At 55.4% G+C, this 19927-nt stretch overlaps 1 protein-coding gene and 1 long non-coding RNA gene across 4 annotated transcripts in view; one reads left to right on the top strand and one right to left on the bottom strand.

Moving 5' to 3' along the window:
- Positions 1-2687: 2687 nt before the first annotated feature.
- On the top strand, positions 2688-5091 carry LOC132671596 (uncharacterized). The gene is made up of 2 exons (XR_013554460.2): positions 2688-2785; positions 4873-5091. It is a non-coding gene; the product is annotated as an uncharacterized LOC132671596 (long non-coding RNA).
- A 3782-nt stretch (positions 5092-8873) lies between these two features.
- DNAJC5 (DnaJ heat shock protein family (Hsp40) member C5) overlaps positions 8874-19927 on the bottom strand; it is a 35548-nt gene continuing 24494 nt past the window's right edge. The window contains exons 2-6 of one of the 3 annotated variants that reach the window (XM_081795416.1): positions 17706-17743; positions 11576-11693; positions 10545-10758; positions 9694-9865; positions 8874-9239 (exon numbers count right to left, since the gene is read on the bottom strand). In XM_081795416.1, coding sequence (XP_081651542.1) covers positions 9136-9239; positions 9694-9865; positions 10545-10758; positions 11576-11682 — 597 coding nt within the window. In that variant the 5' untranslated portion in view covers positions 11683-11693; positions 17706-17743 and the 3' untranslated portion in view covers positions 8874-9135. Of the gene's footprint in view, positions 9240-9536; positions 9611-9693; positions 9866-10544; positions 10759-11575; positions 11694-17705; positions 17744-19927 lie in introns of all 3 variants that reach the window. The other 2 variants (XR_014137518.1, XM_078443850.2) reach the window with 2 other exon arrangements.

The raw sequence follows: 19927 nt of genomic DNA, 5'->3' as shown, positions 1-19927 counted from the left end.
GCCGTGACTGATGGGTGAGGGGCACCTGAGCGCTGCCCTGCCTGGGACCGAGGTGCAGAGAGCCACCACGGAGAGGAAGAGTCCAGGGGCCTGGCCTTCTCCACAGCACAACAGGCACCCCCGGTCTCGCGCTGGGCTTTCCCGGCGATCCGGGCTCAGTGCCGGATTTAGGAGGGCACAGCTCCTGGCTCTGCTAGACGGGCCCCTGGGTGGCCGCCTGGACCTGGGGCTCTGGGTCTCAAGAGACAGCCTCCGCAGCCGCCTCCCACCCCCACCATGTGTTCGTAGTACCGGGGAGCGGGGCGGAAATCAGCATGTGGGCGGCGGTAGGAGGGAGTGACGAGTGGATCCCAGCCACTGACAAGAGCCCCAAGTTGCAGCAGAGATGGCGGGGCCTCAGCGGCCGGCCGTGCTGTGTGGGGCCAGAAACCCACCTCCGGCCCTGCCTTCGTTGCCGCCGGGCTCGAGGGTGTGTGGGCTTCTCTCGCTCCCCTCCAGACGGTGGGTCTGTGGCAGGCCGGCCTGGGTGTGGGTGTGTGGGACGCAGACGCTTGGGCTGCTGGGGGTGGGCTGCCAGGCACCCCCAGCCTTCCTCCCCCTCTTTCTTCCAGGGCTGGCTCTTGCCGCTTTCCTGCCTTCCTGATCTCCTTGGTTCCCCCCCCCACCAAAGACCATGTCATGGAAAAGCTTGTGGGGGCGTGGACAGGAAGTCACTGGGTGGGGGCCAGGCCAAGGGCAGGCAGATAAAGGCAGGAGGCTGTCCGAGGGGTGGCCAGGCACCAGGGACAGAGCACGGGCATGGGGCCCGGAGGTCAGCAGGAGGGGCTTCTGCCCAAGCTGGTGAGTAGACCCCTCTCCCCATGCTCTGGGGCCCCCGCTCACCCATTCTGACACCCTTGTGCTGTCTGCTGGAACCTGGCCCTGCTTAGGAGGTACCCTGGGGCGGCGAGGCTGAGAACGTGCCATTCGCTCACACCGGGTCTTTCCAGAACAGAAATAGGGCACACCGTTAGTGAGGGTCCAGGCAGAGGCTAGGTTATTCCTCGGAGGGCCCCCCAGAGTCCAGCCAGGGGCTGACCAGCTCCCAGAGAGAGAAAAACTCAAACCCACACACGTACACCCACGTATCAACACCACGCACACACATCAGCACACAGCAAATCCGCAGGCACGTGTGCGTGTGCACAACGCAGCTGGAAGGAAAGGGCCCAGTTGCCCCTGCCCAACTCAGCCAGCCCCTGGGGGAGGACGAGTTCCTCCCGCTTCTTGAGGGTCAGTGGGGGCCTAGGGCAGAAGCGGGAGACGGGAAGCCTGAACCAGAGGACCTGCCCCCTCAGGCTGTGGTCCCTTCGTCCAAGGCAACTTGGGGAAGCTAGGCCATGGGCTTGGGGGGGGGGGGTGTGTTCTTGATCCCATCTCCTGCTGGGTCCTGTTGGGGGCAGGGAGTAGAAGTAGGTCACCTTGCAAATGGCGCTGGGGGAGGGTCTTCAGGCTGCCAGAGAAAGGAGGGGACAATTCCTCTGGGCCTTGGGGCCTCTTAGTCCCAGAGATAGGACCAGAATCCAAGGTCCAAGACTTTTCTGGGAACCACAATCAACACAGCTTCTGGGCACATCGGGGGGTTCCAGTTGGGGCAGAAGGCGTGGGTGAGGCCCTCCAGGGATGGATGAGCCCATCCCCAGGACACTCTCCGGTGGCCCTCATGCTGCCTTTCCGGGCATCTGGGCTCCTCCGGGCCCAGCAGAAGCTGAGGGGTGGGGGTGGGGGGGCAGGTGCCTGGGGGAGAAGTTGAGGAGAGCTGGGAAGACCGGGCTACAGCCGGGAGCCCATCCCACGCTGGTCCAGACGCTCCCATGACATGGTGGGTGTCCTTCACCAGCTGCCCCCGGGCGGTGCCTCCAGGACTGTCCAACCTGAGAATGGTGTCTCCGGGGTCCATCTCAGGTTCGTCAGCCCGTGAGGTGCCACCCCTTTGCCAGCGGCGGCTGCCACAAGGCGAGGAGCCATGCCCCCGGGGCCTGGCCGGAAGGGAAGCTTGGGGAGCCCCAGACCGGCATTAGGCACATCTGGTGGGCACGCTCAGTCGGGCAAGTCAGCCAGGTTGTCAGCAGTGGAGTCTGGGGGCTGCTACGGGCCTGGGGCAAGACTCCACCCCTCACGGGGCCTCAGCTGCCCCCCCCCCCCGCCCCGCCCCGCCCCGCCCCCCACCGAACCGCAAGGTGCCCGGATTCCTGGCCGGGCTCGCTCGGGCTCCGCAGCCCGGAGCCGTGGGTTTGCTCTGAGCAGGACGGGAGGGAGCGGCAGATTCAGAGGCGCGAAGGGGCCCGGCGGGGGTTAGCGGGTGGGTTTTTAGCTGGCCTCGGGTAGAAGGGCAAGAACGGGGTGATTCGCACATGGGGTTCACGAGGACCCACGTCTTTGACCGCCACAGGACGGGGCCAGAGGAGGGGCTGAGCTGGGAGCGGTATCGGCCTCAGCGGCGACACGTCCGGGGTCGGCGCGCCGGTGGGTGTGGGCCTGGCTCCCGGCGCGGGTCCTCAGGCTCATCTCTCTGGTCACCGACCGGCCTCCAGGGGGCCGAGGATTGGCCCGCCGTCACGTGGCGGGGGTGGGGCTAGCGCTGGCCCCGCCCCCTCCGAGCCTCCCGCGCCCCCGCTGCGCCCCCGGGCCCCGGCGCCAGCGGAGCCGCCCAGCGAGCGTGGGGAGCCGGCCCGCGCGGCACCGCGCACCCGGACGGAGAGGGGCTGGGGTGGGGGGGCCGGTGAGCGGAGTCCGCGGAGAAACGGTAGGAGCGGGGGGTCCCTCTGCGGCAGGAGAGAGCCCGGCGTCCGGGGCTGCGAGCGGCCGTGCGCTCGCCGGGTGGGGCCGCGCCGGGGACCCCTCCAGACCCGGACGCCCCGGTTCCCCCCGTGTCCTGCCCGCGGCCCGTGGCCGCTCGAGCTGCTCTCGCGGAGTCGCTGCCGCGGTCTTCCTGAGCGGGAGTGAGGTCCCCCCCCCCGCCTGGCCCTTCTGCGCCCCGGGTCCCCAGGCCCCTGCCCCCGCCGTGGGGGGCCACGTCCCGCCACTTCCCGGTCGCCCCCTCCCGCTTCTTCCCCGCTTCCAGTGGTGACGGTGACCGGCGCAGTCCACGGGCTTCCGGATGGGTGCCCAGCCACGGCCCGCTGGCCGTGCGTGCACCTGCTCCCGGCAGCCCGGCTTTGGTCAGCAGCGAAAAACCGAAAAGCCACGTCCTCAGCTAGCAAGGCCGTCGACCACTTGTGGTTAGTTCTAGGATGCAGGCCATACAGCAGCTGAAGCAAACAAACCAAACCTACGTGGAGCCACGATGGAGTTTTCAAAACACCTGCACTGAAGGAAGACGCATGCTGAGTACAGCATGCTACAGTTGAGGCAAAATTTGAGAGGTCGATAAAATCATGAATGAAATAGGCTTTATGGCTGCTGACATCAGTGGGCAGGGTTAGAACCACAGGCAGAAGTAGACTGAAATTCTGGTGGCCACGGCTGGAAGGGGGACGCGGGGCTGGAGAGCGAGGTACAGGGCTTCACCGTCAGCTTTCCTTTTATGGAAAATCTAAATCAAACGGCTTCAAATTTATGTCCAGAAGGAGGGTTTGTTTCAAGGTGTTTGTTAAATTACTTTTAGCATTTCTATGCTGCTTAATTTTTTTCCTAGTATTTCTGCCTTGCTCTAAGACCAAGGGAACAGACGACCCAGTACCCTGACCCAAGGGGGGAGGGGGGTCCCAGGTGTGAGGGACAGTCACTGGAAGGGTATGGAAGGGGACACTTGTGGCCGGGACTGGGTGGTCACACCCACGGGCCTCCTGGCTCAGGGTGGCCTCTCCCACCTAAAGCCAAGGCCCCTGGGCCACCCGCCCCACTGTGTGGGCCGGACACGAACCCCCCAGGGACACACGTGCCCTGAGGCAGAGACCTCAATCTCCGAGATGAGGAAAGAGAGGCACAGTAGTAGTTGGAGTGGGGCCGGAAACCCCATGCTGCGACCTGCACACAGTCCAGGGGTGCCTGACGGGGCCCGGGCCACACGCCGTTCTTGTCTGTCTGCCACCAAGGCGGTGTGGTGTGTGTGGGGGTGAAACTCTGAACCCCGTGGAGCCGTGACGGCTGGAGGACCAGATGGGGGTTGGGGTGGAGGGTGGCCTTGCTGAGGAGACACCAGGATGCAGTGCCGGGTCACCACTGGCTCAGACACGACCCAGGAGGGAGGCACAGCAGCGTCCAGGCACGAGGACCCGAGTGCACTCCACGTTGATGCCCTGGGTGGACGGGCACTGGGGTGACCTGGCCGGAACCGGGGGTGGGGGGACACAGCACAGGCCCAGGGGACAGCGGGGGGTGGCCAGCCTGCCCCAGGTGCCCCCAGAGTCACCCTTTGCCTACCTTGTGCTACCCGCTGAGGGTTCGGGCCCAGGCCCGGCGTGCTGTTCTGGACTCCTGCAGCCCACCCCGTCCTGCCAGGCCGTTCTGTGATCTGCCGTCTGCGTGGGGGACAGGGGCGGTTCCAGGCTGAGGCGGTAGGAGTTACCAAGTGGGGACAGTGGAAGCACGGGCTCTCGGCCAGCGGCTTGCTGGGACATGTCCCAGGAGGGCCGCAGAAGCCACAGTCCAAGCCGCCCTGGGCTTACGGGACCCTCTCTTCACCCTATTTGTGGTATTTAGAAAATGGAGGTGAAAAACAGAACCAAGGAGGGGCTTCTGTCCACACGTGGGCCAGGCAGGTGGGAGTGAGGTCCCTGCCCCCCGGTGCAAGACCCCCCCAAAAGAGGATGCCGCAGGGGTCCTTAAATAAAACACACGCCTGCTTTGCGGTGAAAACATTTATTTTACAACAGTTATCTTTATTTTAAGGTCAACATTCAGACATACGAAATGGAGATCATCACGGGACCCATCCTAACCCTCCAGCCTGGCCCTCAAGGGTGCACGTGGGAGCCGGGGTCAGGGGCACCTGCCCACCTCTGTGGGTTCCAGCAACAGGACAAACCGGCGCATGGACGGCTGTTTCCATGCATTTGTATTTAGTATTTAAAAACAATGTATATACACACGTGTCTATTCCAGAGTGAACTGCCTTCCCTCTCTTAGCCTGAAACATTGTCCCATTTCCTAGGGAAACAAAATCCACGAAAGGTACTGCCTGTGGACCCTGAGCCCAGCCCCTTCCTGGAGGGTGGCCCCGTGTGGCCCCTGCTCCTTCCCCGTGGACCCCTCCCAAAGCAGACCTGTGGGCAGGAGACAGCATCCCCTCTAGAATGCATTTGTCACGGGCTGTATCCTACGCTTAGAAAACTGGTTTTAATGTTTCGAGGGAGGGAAGATTTCCAGCCACCTGGAGGTCCCAAAGGGTCACTCACTGGAGTGTCAGGTGAGCACGAAGGGTGGGCCCCCAGAGATGGGGGTGGCACTGGGGGACGGTCCACCACGGTAGCCCTGGCACCCTACCTGGCCGTTCACACAAACCCTAGGGACACAAGCGGGTCGGTGTTCACTTCTGCGCACCCGGCGAAGGAGCCTACCTGCCTCCAAGACCCTGCTCTTGACCCAACTCACCAGGAAACCCAAGGCCGTTTTGGGGCCAGCTTTTATTGTACTTGTTGCCGCTGGACAGCAGCAGTCACGCCTGCCGCGGGATATATACATATTCACATATGTACACACACACACACACACACACCCACTGCCCACACCTACAGCACAGACGACGCCAGCCGTGCTCGTAAGGACAGTAAAAACGTAGCTTTCGCCAATTCCACAGGAGGGTTCACAACCAAAGTAACAAAAACAAACAGGGCGGTCCTGTGTCACACGGGCTCACAGATCAGCGTGTTGAGAAAGGAATGAGGTCGCTCCTCCCACACCCACACCCTCACGTCCGTCCCTCTGGTGGGATCTGCCGAGAGCCGGGGGAGGCCGGGCAGGGCCCCACCCCCCCGGTGGGAGCCCGCGTGCAGGCGCCCACCCCACCTGCCGGTGGTGTCACCCCAGCGTCTCCCAGATGGCCAGCGGGCACTCCTCCAGCAGGAGCTCACCCGACGGGCCCCCCTGCCGTCAGAACTCGTGGGAATAGGCCTTTCCTGGAGCAGGAGCCTCGTGGCCACGCCTGGTGGTCAAGGGTGTGGAAACGCCACCTGCTCTAACCCCAGCACACTCTGGCTTCTCCAGTGGGTCCCCATGGGTGCCAAACCACGCCGACTGACCAGGGAACTAGGAAAGCTCACACGCCGAGCGGTCCTATCTAAAGCAGTTTGAAAACAGAACAAAGCCAAAGGAAGACAAGAGAAAGGAAAGAAGACCACATCACGGGGCAGGAACAGAACACAAACACCAGCAGCCACCATCAGACGCCCCGCGAGTCTCCTGCGTGTTTCCTGCCATCCTGAAGCGGTCGCTGCTGCCAGGCCCCTGAGGGCATCTGGGCAAGCCCTGCGCTTTGTGGAACAGGACGGGCTCCAGCCCGCACTGGCCCGGCGCGCTCTGGCCACACATGGCCTTGGCTCGAGGGGGGTGGGTGTGTGGGGGAGGGAAGCAGGGGAGGTAAGTGGAGGGGGGAAGGGGGCGGGGGGGGGGGAAGGGGACGGCACGGGGGTTGTAGGGAGGGAAGAGGGAGGGGGAGGGGAGAGGGGGACGGGGGGGGGGCCCCCTCCATGGGAAGGGAAGCGGGGGTGGGGTGGGGTGTCCTAGAGCCAGGAGCTCTCACAGCTGCGCAGCAGGCAGACCGTCGCCCCCATGTGGCCAGTGAACAGGGTGCCCCTCCAGACTCAGCAAGTGCACAGCAGGGAAACACACAGAACACTCCAGAAAAAGGGAACACGCCCAGGGCTGACAGTGAGCACAGCCCGGGGGCTCTCATTCAGAATCGCCAAGTCAGGGCCAGGCAGGGAGAATCCCAGGCCCCTGGGCAATCGTCACCGTCCCCACTGCCACGATTCACTTCAACTACACACGTTCTTCAAAGGACTGGTCAGACAAACTTCCTGCCCGGCCCCTCTTGCAACACCCACCCGCCCCCCCCGGCCCCCAGGACAGCGTCCCGTCCTGTGGCTGGAGGACACTTGGCGAGGGGCTCCCCAGACGCATGCGGTGGTCCCGGGGTTTTTTGAGCACAGAGGTGCGTGGTCCCCTGCAGGTCCCAGCAGCAGAGGGGGAGGCTTTCTACCTTAAGTCCAGGCTTTGAAGTTAGTTCTTGGCCGTTCTGGGGGAAAAACAACTCCCAAAGGTATTTCCAGAACGTCACAAAGGCCGACCACAGTCTGCCTCTCAGGCTCCATCTCGCTGCCGTGTTGGGACTGGCAGAGAACAGCTCTGTGGTCTTACCTCCTCCCTGGTCCCAGAGCCGGCAATGGAGGCCAGATTTTAGCGAATTATTTCTAATTTAAAATCACAGTGCATACTTTCTCTCTCGTTGGACGTCTTCGCGATCATTTTAATGGACAAAAAACAACAAAATGGGATCAGACACCTGCCCAGGGGCCCGGTACTGGCTCCGCCCTCACACGGCTGCTCTCCCTCCAGCCACTTCCTGGCCAACAACAAGAACCTGCTCTCCTCGAGGCCCTGGGTGGCAGACAAGCGAGGGCCCGGCGGGCGGAGGCGGGAGGCGGCAGGCGGCAGGAGCGCGACCCGGGACGTCTGAGCCGGCTGAGCCGGCGGCGTCCTCGTCCTTCACTGCAGACCCAGGACGCATTCCGCAGCAGCCAAGCCCACGTGGGCCCCGCGGGTCTCCCCCGGGCAGTGCAGGCCCAGCAGGGAGCCACGGCACCTCTGGCGCTGCTGGGGGTGTGGGGCAACTCTCAACTCTGGGCCGGCACGGGCACATCATAACCCACGTCTCCTCAGTCCCCGCGGCAGGGGCGTCACCCACAAGTTCTGGGGCACAGACAAGACTGACTTCCAGCTCCACAAAAGGTGCTGCTCAACACAGCGGTGAGAGGAGGATCCCACAGTCCGGCTGCTGCCTCACCAGCCAAGGGCACCAGGTGCACCTTCGGTCCAGGTGCTGCCTCCTCTGGGAACCTGATGTCTCTAGCGCCGCCTGACCCATCCACGGCGGCCGAAGGGATCGGGCGAAGGAAGGAGGGTAGGAGCTCTGGGAAGCGCAGAGAAGAGGGCTGCGCTCAGCACTGTGCTTCCCAGAGCCGCTCGGCCCTGCTCCGCCAGCAACCTGGGCCCGGACGGTCAGCCCCTCTGACGACAAACTGGCTCGCCACCACCACCTGTGGTTCTTCCAGGTCCAGAAAGCCCACCGGGAGGCCCGGACGGGCCTGAAGGAATGTGGAGGGTGACCCGAGGGGAGGGCAGGTGGCTGGAATGTGGCCGGGGCACAAGAGTGGGAGTGCGGAAGAACCACGTCCCACAGCCTGGCCAGGGACCGCGTGCCACGGGGTCCCGGGCCGCATCCGGGCAGAAAACGCGATCCGGGGGTCAGCAGAGCCCGCGACACGTTCCACGACAAACTCACCCAAAGGAAAACCCAGCCACGAGGCCAAGCCACCAAGGCAAACGGCCCCCGCACAAACCCACGGCACGAAAAGGCCACCAGCGCTGGGCGGAGGGAGGACGTGCCCAGCTCCTCCCAGGCAACGAACGCGTCCAGGGGCTCTGGCTGTGACCACACGGCTGGCGAGCACAGGACAGGGACTGGACCTCACAGCTGCCGCCGGCCAGAACCCGCCTCTGGCCGCCACCGACACAGGGGAAGGAGCCACCCTTCCGGCCCCAGCCTGCCCGGCTGGGAGACCCTACGCAGCAGCCACGGCCGGTGCGGCCACTCGTGAGCCCCGAGACTGCTTCGGCGTCTGGTTCACGCGGCCACACCGCGGCGCGCCCACAACACAGACACACACGGAACGTGGCCCCAGACATGCTATTAAAAAAGGAGAGAACAGAAGAGGACCGTAGCTACACTGCTTTAAATACTGCATGCGACGCACTTCACGTGTTGGGGGGCGACGGGCGGGCGGGCACAGAGGTGGGAAGGGCCCCGGCGGGCTGGCGGCTGCTCCTCCTCCGTGGCCAGGGCAGCCCCCTCCCCATCTCTGCGGCTACAGTTCATGATTCTAAGGGTGAAGTGGCCGGGTGCTGGGCTATCCTCTATCACAGCGGCTCCGGAACTTAGTTGAACCCGTCGGTGTGGTAGCTGGGGTGGGAGTCGGCCGTGAGCTGGGTGGTCTCTGTGGCGGACGCTGGCTGGATGACAATCGGCGTGTCTGCGGCCTCTGAAAAGCAAGCACGTGCGTGTTCATCGTGTGAGGGCGGAGCCTCGCCGCCGGGCCTCCCGAGCGCACGTGTGACCCCCAACGACACCGTCCTCGTGACAAAGCTCCATCGCCTGGCCGCTCCACCAGGGTCACAGGTCGGAGGGGAGAGGCTACCTGCGCACCTCCACCCAACGCAACCTTCCTCCGTCGCCTCAGGTCACCGCCAGCCCTCGGTCCCTCCCCACCTGCTGGGTCCCGTGGAACTTCGGCCGCTTCAGATCGCGGGTGGGGACAGCCCTCTGCGTCTGCTTTTACCTCAAGTGTCCACGTTCACACCTCAACAGTCCCAGCGACCACCACAAACACTCCGGCACCGTGTCAGTGCCCTCCTGTTTGACAAGACAGGTCGACACGGCTCAGGGCCCGGCCCGGCCCGCCCCGCCCCGCTCGGCGGCCCTCGGCGGCCACTCACCCCGCTCGTCCGACTGCAGCTGTGCCTCCAGGTCCTCGGGGGACACGTAGAAGCCGGCGTCCTCGCCCGCGGGCGCCCTGGGCTTGCACCTCCCGCAGCAGCAGTTGAAGCAGCAGCAGAGGCAGCAGCAGCAGTAGCAGCAGGTGAGGAGGCCGCACACGACAAACAGCGCCTGCGCGGGTGGACGACAGGGGGCGCTGGCCACGCGGCCTCCGGGACCCCGGCCACGTGGCCTCTGGGACCCCCACCCTGCGGCCAGCCGGAGGCCGCTCCGGGGGGCGTGTCGGGCCCAGACGCCCTTCGCAGCCCTTCACGGCCCGGGGAGCGGGGACACTGAGAGACCGAGCTCTGTAAGCTTCTGGAAAGGGAGCCTACGGGGGGGGGGGGGGGGGGGGGGGCTACGGGGCTGACTGGCCAGCACCACGGTGCCTGGTGGCCGGGGCCATCACACCCTCGGGCCTTCACGGGACACAGGTTGTGAGTCAAGTGAGGAAAAGGACAAGCGTTCGAAACAGAACCACCGGACAAAATGTCAAAAGTTTCTCAAGTCAGATTTCAAACACGTCCTCCCCCACGACGACAAAAACATGCGTCCAAAACGCGCTGGAAAAGCTCCCTTGCGAGGCCGGTCTCTGTAGGAACTTACTCGTCAGAGAACGTCCGCTCGGTGTCGGGCTCGCTCTGTGCGCTCTCGGCCCGTTGCACACAGGCAAGCGAGCCGGCCACGTCCGCACGGGACGAGGAGAAAGGCTGCCCCACACCCGGGAACCGGGGCCCCTGAGCAGAGCCCCTGGACCGAACGGTCTGACTGTGTGCGCCCGGACCCCCGGCCCCCCGCCCATTCCGCTCACCTTGGCCCACCAGCTGGAGAGCACAAAGTAGGTGTTTACGTTCTCCTCTCCAAACTGCTCGGCCACGTAGAGCCCCAGCGACCCGTACTTGTCGTAGATGTTTCTTTTTGTGGCGTCCGTCAGGATGGCGTGGGCGTTGTTGATCTCCTTGAACTTGTCTGCCGCCTCCGGGTTATCGGGGTTCTTGTCAGGGTGGTATTTCAAGGCAAGTTTTCTGCAAATCGAAACCATTTCTTTGTCCCTTATTTCACACACACCCATCACAGGGCCCCGTGGAGGACACATTCATGCATCACCGCGGCACTTTCCGCCTCTCCAGAGTACCAGACTATCAGATCCGGAGAAATCTCTGCAAACTGCCCGGCCCTGGCCCTGGCCCTGACCCTGACCCGGCCCCAGAGAAGAGGGTCCTGGGGTGAGGCTAACCCTGAGGGAGTGGCCGCAGGCACAGCCTGCGAGGGGGGTGGGGGAGGGAGGGCTCTTCCAACAGCTCCAAGGCAAACCCACTGCCGACCTCTAGTGTCCCAGCAGGCTAACTGCTCAGCTGCCCCACGAAGTGACTGCACGCGAGGGGAGCACAACATGGGCCTGCTTTCCGTGCTCACGAATCACACGCGTGAGGAACACAAGAGACAACTAGCTGAGGGTGCGGACTCGTGGGGGGTTTGCCTCCTATGGCCTACTCCGTGCAGCTGTGTGTAAGTTCCACTGGGACCGCCACAGGGAGGGGACTACTGTCACTGCGCGGAGAAGAGCAAATCATTGAGCATTCTAAAGCCCCGGCTACGGAGCAGGCTCAGTCCTGCTTCCCTCTGGACCTGGCTGCTCCAGGGCAGACCGTCTGTATCACCCACAAAGTGTTACTTTGTTGTTGCCGAGAAAATATCAGTTGAGAGCTGTAGGCTACAACGTGTGGTGGAACCATCGCCAGCTTGACACGGGGTCAGCTCAGCCAGGGACAAACACTGGTTTCGGTAAATGCAAGTCAAACCCCACGAGGTGCGAGATCCTCCCCGCGTGTGGCCTCTCACCGATAGGACTTTTTAATGTCATCTGAGGTTGCATTCTTGTCCAGCCCCAGAACATGGTAGAGTGATTCCCCAGAGGTAGAGAGTGAGCGCTGTCTCTGGTCTGCCATGGTAGGCTAATCTATAAGAAAAATGCAAAGAAAACATCAAAAAGTATAGAGATTCCAAGCACAGCGCTGACACGCTTTATTCCAGATGACTGTTCTAGGCAAAACATCATAACACTGCTAGTGGGGGCCAGGAGGTCCACAGACACAACACATCCAACCATGACATAAAGGGGTGTGAGGAGTGGGGCCAGAGGCAAAGTTAAAGTTGGTGATTGTGCCTGTGAAGGCGAGAACACGGCCACACCACAGAGACTGTGCAGGATTGCATGTGTTTATTGTAATCTCCAGAGCAACCTCTAAATAAAGAAATGCAAAGTATAGCTATAAAGGCTAAAAGAAAAAGGGAAATGGGGCAGCTGGGTGGCTCAGTCAGTTAAGCGTCCGATTTCGGCTCAGGTCATGATCTTGCACTTTGTGGTTCGAGCCCCGCGATGGGCTCTGTGCTGACAGCTCGGAGCCGCTCTGGAGCCTGCTTCGGATTCTGTGTCTCCTCCTCTCTCTGCCCCTCCCCTGCTCATGCCCTGTCTCTCTCTCTCAATAATAAATAAACGTTAAAAAAAAAAAAAAAAAGAAAGAAAAAGGGAAATGAACTCTTTAGACTAAGAACTCCAATAAAAAGAAGAGACTGTCTCGAGGCGCCTGGGTGGCTCAGTTGCTTAAATGTCCAACTTTGGCTCAGGTCATGATCTCATGGTTCACGGGTTCAAGCCCCATGAGCTGTCAGCACAGAGCCTGGAGTCTGCTTCGGATTCTGTCTCCCTTTCTGCCCCTTCCCTACTCACACTCTGTCTGTCTCTCTCAGAAATGAATACACATTTAAAAAAATTAAAAAAAAAAAAAAAAAAAAGATTGTCTCAATCCCTATAAAAATAACACCAGCAGGGGCGCCTGGGTGGCGCAGTCGGTTAAGTGTCCGACTTCAGCCAGGTCACGATCTCGCGGTCTGTGGGTTCGAGCCCCGCGTCAGGCTCTGGGCTGATGGCTCGGAGCCTGGAGCCTGTTTCCGATTCTGTGTCTCCCTCTCTCTCTGCCCCTCCCCAATTCATGCTCTGTCTCTCTCTGTCCCAAAAATAAATAAAAAACGTTGAAAAAAAAAAATTTAAAAAAAAAAAAAAAAAAAAAAATAACACCAGCATTCTTCACAAACCTAGAACAAACAATCCTAAAATTTGTATGGAACCTGAAAAGTCCCTGAACAGCCAAAGCAATCCTGAAAAAGAAAACCAAAGATGGAGGCATCACAATCCCAGACTTGAAGATGTGTTACAAAGCTGTAATCAACAACACGGTATGGTAGTGGCATAAAAACAGACATTCAGATCAATGGAACAGACTAGAGAACCCAGAAATGGACCCACAAACGTATGGTCAACTGATCTTTGACAAAGCAGGAAAGAATATCCAATGCAATAAAGACAGTCTCTTCAGCAAGTGGTGCTGGGAAAACTGGACAGTGACACGCAGAAGAATGAACCTGGACCACTTTCTTACACGAGACACAAAAATAAACTCAAAGTGGATGAAGGACCTAAATGTAAGACAGGAAGCCATCAAAACCCTAGAGGAGAAAGGAGGCAAAAACCTCTTTGACCTTGGCCGCAGCAACTTCTCACTCAACACGTCTCCGGAGGCAAGGGAAACAAAAGCAAAAATGAACTACTGGGACCTCATCAAGATAAAAAGCTTCTGCACAGCAAAGGAAACAATCAGCAAAACTAAATGGCAACCGACAGAATGGGAGAAGATTTTTGCAAACGACATATCAGATAAAGGGTTAGTATCCAAAATCTATAAAGAACGTATCAAACTCAACACCCAAAACACAAATAATCCAGTGAAGAAATGGGCAAAAGACATGAATAGACACTTCTCCAAAGAAGACATCCAGATGGCCGACACATGAAAAAATGCTCAACATCACTCATCATCCAGGAAATACAAATCAAAACCACACTGAGATACCCCCTCACACTGGTCAGAATGGTTAACATTAACAACTCAGACAACAACAGATGTTGGCGAGGATGTAGATAAAGAGGAACCCTCTTGCACTGCTGGTGGGAATGCAAACTGATGCAGCCATTCTGGAAAACAGTGTGTAGGTTCCTCAAAAAATTAAAAACAGAACTACCCTATGACCCAGCAACTGCACTACTAGATATTTATCTAAGGGATACAGCTATGCTGTTTTGAAGGGGCACAAGCACCCCAATGTTTATAGCAGCACTATCGACAATAGCCAAAGTATGGAAATAGCCTAAATGTCCATTGACTGATGAATGGATAAAGAAAATGTGGTATATACATACAGTGGGATATTACTCAGATATCAAAAAGAATGAAATCTCGCCGTTTGCAACAACGTGGATGGAACTAGAGTATATTATGCTAATAAGCAAAATTAGAGAAGACAAATATCATATGACTTTACTCAAGTGGAATTTGGAATTTAAGAAACACAACAGATGGACACAAGGGAAGGAAAAATAATATAAAAACGGGGGGAGAAAAATAAGAGACTCTTAAATATGGAGAATAAACTGAGGGTTGCTGGAGGGGGTTGTGGGTGGGGGGATGGGCTAAATGGGCAAGGGGCGTTAGGGAGGACACTTGTTGGGATGAGCACTGGGTGTTATATGTAAGTGATGAATCACTAAATTCTACTCCTGAAATCATTATTACACCATATGCTACTAACTTGGAAGTAAATTTACAAATAAAAAAAAAGGGAGAGACTGTCAGAATGGATAAAACACAATGGGACTCTTGGGTGGCTCAGTCAGTTAAGCATCTGACTTCAGCTCAGGTCATGATCTCATAGTTCATGAGACTGAGCCCCACGTCAGGCTCTGTGCTGACAGTGTGGAGTCTGCTTGGGATTCTCTCTCCCTCTCCCCAACTTGCATGCACACGTCTTCTCTCTCAAAATAAATGAATGTTAAAAACAACAGAGTGTCAAAATACATCAAACAAGTACTGACAGAATTAAAAGGAGAAAGAGACAACCCACTGCTATAAAAATCTCAGCACCCCTCTCTCAGACACAGACAGAACAAACAACAACAACAAAGTAAAAACAGATGACCTGAAGAACACTACTGACCACCATCACCTAAATGACACTTATGTGACCCTCAACATCTATAAACACACAGAAAAGAAAAAAAAATCACCAATATACCACATGCTGGGCTCTAAAACAAATTTCAATAAATTTAAATCATGCAAAGTGTGCTCCCCGAGCTTAGCAGAATTAAGTTAGAAACTCAACACTAAGACCTCTGAGAAAACCTCAAGTATTTAACATCACCCAACACACTTCTAAACTAACATGCAGCTCAAAGAAATCATAATAACAGAACATATTTTGAACTAAATAATAAAATGTAACATGTGAGCCAAAACCTAAGATTCAGGCTTGTAACGCTGGAAGCAAGCAGAGCAGACCCAAGGTAAATGGAAGGAAGGAAATATTAAAGAGCAGAAACCAACAGAATAAAAAACAGATAAGTGATAGAAAAATTTAGCAAAGATGAAAGTTGGCTCTTTGAAAACAATAAAATTAATAAACAACTGGCCAGACAAAAAAAAACAACAGAAATCAGTAACATGAGGAAGGAAAAAAAGAGGGGTCATCACTACAGACCCTACAGGCACAAAAAAGATGATAAGATTATAGACAACTTTATGCCAATAATTAGATGAAACGGACAAGTACCTTGAAAAATGCAATTTACTAAAATTAACACAGGATGAAACAGAAAAATCTGAGTAGTCCTAAAAACATTAACAAAATTGAATCGGTAATAGAAAATCTTCCCACAAACAAAATTCCAGGCCCTGATGATTTTTCTAACAAATATTCAAGGAAGAAGTGACATTAATCTTAGATAAACTTTTTCAAAAACAGAGGAAGAGGGATCTGCTCTTTACGTGTCTTAACCAGCATGACCTCACAGACATTACCAAAAAATCCCTCATAAACACAGATGCAAAAATCCTTAACAGAGTATTAGCAAATAGAATCTAATCAAGTAGAAATTATCCCAAGAATGCAAGCCTGATTTAACTTTCCAAAGAAACCAATGTAATCTACTACATTATAGAATAAATGAGACAAACCACATGATCATCCCAAGAGATTCAATCAAAGCATATGGCAAAGTTCAATACCAATTTATGATTTTAAAAATTCTCAGGAGATATTGGGAATAGAAGGAAACTTCCTCAGTCTGATAAAGGACATCTGACCAAAAGCCTACAGCTGATATGCTTAGGAGTGAAATACTGAATGGTTTCCCCTTAAGACCAGAATGTGACAAGGACGCCTGCTCTCACCAATTCTATTCAACATTGTCATAGGACCCTGAACACTGCAACAGGAAAAAAAGAAAAAGACCTAAAACTGTCCCTATTCACAGATGACTTGGTTGTTTATATAGAAAATCCTAAGGAATCCACAAAAAACAAACAAAACAAACAGAAAACCAACCAACCAACCAACAACTGAGAAGTGAAGTTAGCAAGATCACAGGATACTAATATGATATTTAAAACAACCATACTTTTGAGAGCAGTAAGCAATTGGAAAATATTATTATGTTCAAGTTTCATTTACAACAGCATCCAAAACGCTAAATTTTTTTAGGAGTCAGATTTAACAGAAGACATACAGGACCCTTATGTTGAAAATCACACATTGCCTAGAGAAACCAAAGATTTTAAAAAATACAGATTTATAATGTTCATGCATCAGAAGAGTCAATACTGTTAAGATGCCAATCCTCTCCAAATTGATCTACAGATACAATACAATCTTAACTCTAATCCTAGCAGGCTCATTTGATAGAAATTGAGAAACCTATTTAAAAATTTGTATGGAAAAGCAAAGGGCATAGATTAGCCACAGCAACACTGACATACAGATGGTCAACAGCACATGAAAAGATGTTCGTCGCTGTCATTCAGAAATGCAAAATAAAATGAGATACTACTACATTTCTACTAGAACGGCTTGTATTAAAAAGATGAGCCGTATTGGGGCACCTGGGTGGCTCAGTCGGTTAGCGTCTTACTTCATCTCAGCTCCGTGATCTTACAGTTAGTTCGTGAGTTCGAGCCCCAGTCCCTCTGCTATCAGTGCAGACCCCGCTTGGGATCTTCTGTCCCCAACCCCTCTCTGCCTCTCCTCCACCTGCACTCTCTCTCTCTCTCAAAAATAAACAAACATTTAAGGGGCTCCTGGGTGGCTCAGTCGGTTAAGCGTCTGACTTCAGCTCAGGTCATGATTTCACGGTTTGTGAGTTTGAACCCCCGGTCAGGCTCTGTGCTGACAGCTCAGAGCCTGGAGCCCGCTTCGGATTCTGTGTCTCCCTCTCTTTCTGCTCCTCCCCCATTCATGCTCTGTCTCTCTCTCTCTCTCTCTCTCTCCTTCAAAAATAAATTTAAAAAAATTAAAAAAAAATTTTTTTAAATAAATAAGCATAAAAAAAAAAAAAAAAAAAAGATGAGCCGTATCAAGTAAGTTGGCAAGGATGTGAAGTAACATGAGCTCTGCTGAAGACGTAAAACGCCACAACCCCTTCAGAACCCTTCAGAAAACAGCTCGGTAGTGCCTTAAGAAGTCAAACACACACTTATCACACGACCCAGCCACTCCACTGCTGGGTACGGTCTTACACATGCAAGATGAAAACGCAGGTCTACACCAAGACTTACACACCAATGGTCACAGCGGCTTTATTCCTGACAGCCAACATCTGGAAACAACCCAATGTCCATCGGTAGGTGAATGGATCAACAGAAAGGGGTCTGTCCGTAGAGTGGACTACTGCTCAGCATGAAGGGAATGGGCCACAACCACCCTTAAAGCATGCTGCTGAGTGAAAGGGGTGAGACCTAACAGACAACGTAGGAGTCCCTTATATGAAACCCTGGTAAATGCAAAGTACGCGAGGTTGCGTGAACACAGAGGCAGAGCGAGAGGTCGATTACAAGGACTCCAGGAAACACTGGAAAATTACCTGGCACACACCCGCCACAGGACCCAGCAGGTCTGCTCCTGGCTGATTTACGCAAAAGAAAAGGAAACACTGTTCACATAAAAACCTACACACAACATTCAGAGCGGTTTTACTCCTAACAGCCCCAAACCAGAATTAGTCCAGATGTCCTTCAACTGAATGGTTAAAAAACTGGGATGTGAATACACCACGTAATAAATACTACTTGGCAAACGAAAACAAAATAACTGCTGTGAGAAGCTGGATGAGCCTCCCAGGAATGCCACTGAACACACAAAGCCGATCCCAAAAGGCTACACAGTGTACGACTGTACTTACAGAACATTTCTGAAATGATACGCCGTCAGAAATGGAAGGCAGATGGGCGGGTGCCAAGGGGTCAAGGATGGGAGGGGTGAGAACGAAGGCCAACGCGGGGACGGCCGGTGGCACTGAGACCTCCAGTATTTTGAGTCTAGCGGTGCAAACACAAACCTATGCAGGCGAAACCACTGAACAGAGGTCACCGTGCACACAAATGAGTAAAAGTGAAGATGGGAAATCTGAGTGAGACTGGTAGATCGTATCAACATCAGTATCCTGGTGATGATCTAAAACTACAGCTTGGAGGGGCACCTGGGTGGCTCAGTTGGTTGAGTGTCCTTCGACTCGGGTCATGATCTCACAGTTTGTGGGTCTGAGCCCCATGTTGGAATCTGTGCTGACAGCTCAGAGCCCGGAGCCTGTTTCGGATTCTGTGTCTCCTCCTCTCTCTGTCCCTCCCCCACTTTCTCTCACAAAAGCAAATAAAACATTTAAAAATTAAAACAAAACAAAACACTCATATTTTGGCAAAATATCACCACTGGTAAAAACCAGGCAACGTGTTGGGGCGCCTGAGCGGCTCGGTCGGTCAAGTGTCCGACCGGCTCAGGTCATGATCTCGCGGTTCGTGGGTTCGAGTCCTGAGTCGGGCTGTGTGCTGACAGCTCAGAGCCTGGAGGCTGCTTCGGGGTCTGTGTCTTCCTCTCTCTCTGCCCCTCCCCCACTTGCGCTCTGTCTCTGTCTCTCAAAAATAAACGTTTAAAAAAATTAAAGAAAATATCTAACATTTAAAAAAAAAGGGGGGGGGGAGCTTTCCAATCTCCCTACTCTGCCTCTGTGATAGGAGTAAGATGGGTCTAGGCAGCTCCCAGTGCCATCAAACACCTGCAACCCTGGCCTGAGATCAACCATCTGAAAAATAAAGGCATGGACATAATTTTTAAACTCAATACTGATTTAATAATCTGTATGTGTGGGGCACCTGGGTGGCTCAGTCAAACCTCCGGCTCTGGGTTGCAGCTCAGGTCACGATCTCATGGTTTTGTGAGTTCGAGCCCCACATCGGGCTCTGCACTGACAGTGTGGAGCCTGCCTGGGATTCTCTCTCTCCCTCTCTCTGCCCCTCCCCACTTGTGATGTCTCTAAAAATAAGTAAACTTAAAATAAATAAATAAACGTTCTCTCTCAAAAATAAACAAACATTAAAAAAATAATAAAGAATACATCAATGTAAGAGTCTGGGAAAAGTACTGCTCCTGCCTTCTACATGGAACTGTCTGGGGAGGACACACTTGAACAGAATGAGGAACCTGGGACAGGAGAGTGGGGTCATCTGGGCCTGTGGCGGGAGAAGTGACAGCAGGAGACACAAGACAGCTCCCACACCCCCCACCCTCCTGTGGGCACCTAATTACCACACCTAATGCAAAGGTTAACGCTCACAACAGACAGGAGGGGGGTGCAGGGGTGGACGGCCCCCATGTGCCAGGTTCCTCGACTCCCTCCAGTGGCCGCCGTGAGCACCCACAGGGCTGGGTTCCTGGAGCGTGGCAGCCCCCAGGGGTCAGGCTTCCCCTCCCCTCACCAGGCAGGCTCTGTGGCAGTGGTATCACAGATGTGGAGACAGAAGTATAGACGGGTGAAGTCAGGATCTGAACCCAAACCGAGGGCACCACGCCCTGGCCTATGGACACCAGTTAAACCACCTCGCCCCTAGGCCCAAGGGATGATGGGTGGTGTGCCGCTAAGGGCGGAAAAGAAAACAAGTCTCACCGCCAACAGAGAGATCGTGGGTTCTGGAATCAGGATGTGAGGGTTCTAAGCCCAGCTCCGAAAGTTTCTAGCTGTGTGGCCTCAGGCAAATCACTGCAGTTCTCTCACCCGTAGACCTCAGCAGACCAGGTTCGCAAGGAGCCGAG

The sequence above is a fragment of the Panthera onca genome, chromosome A3 (genome assembly GCF_046562875.1).
Source record: "Panthera onca isolate mPanOnc1 chromosome A3, mPanOnc1 haplotype 2, whole genome shotgun sequence".
Classification (NCBI taxonomy): Eukaryota; Metazoa; Chordata; class Mammalia; order Carnivora; family Felidae; genus Panthera; species Panthera onca.
Note: the sequence above shows the minus strand (reverse complement) of the source record. Positions and strands in the feature narration are given on the sequence as shown.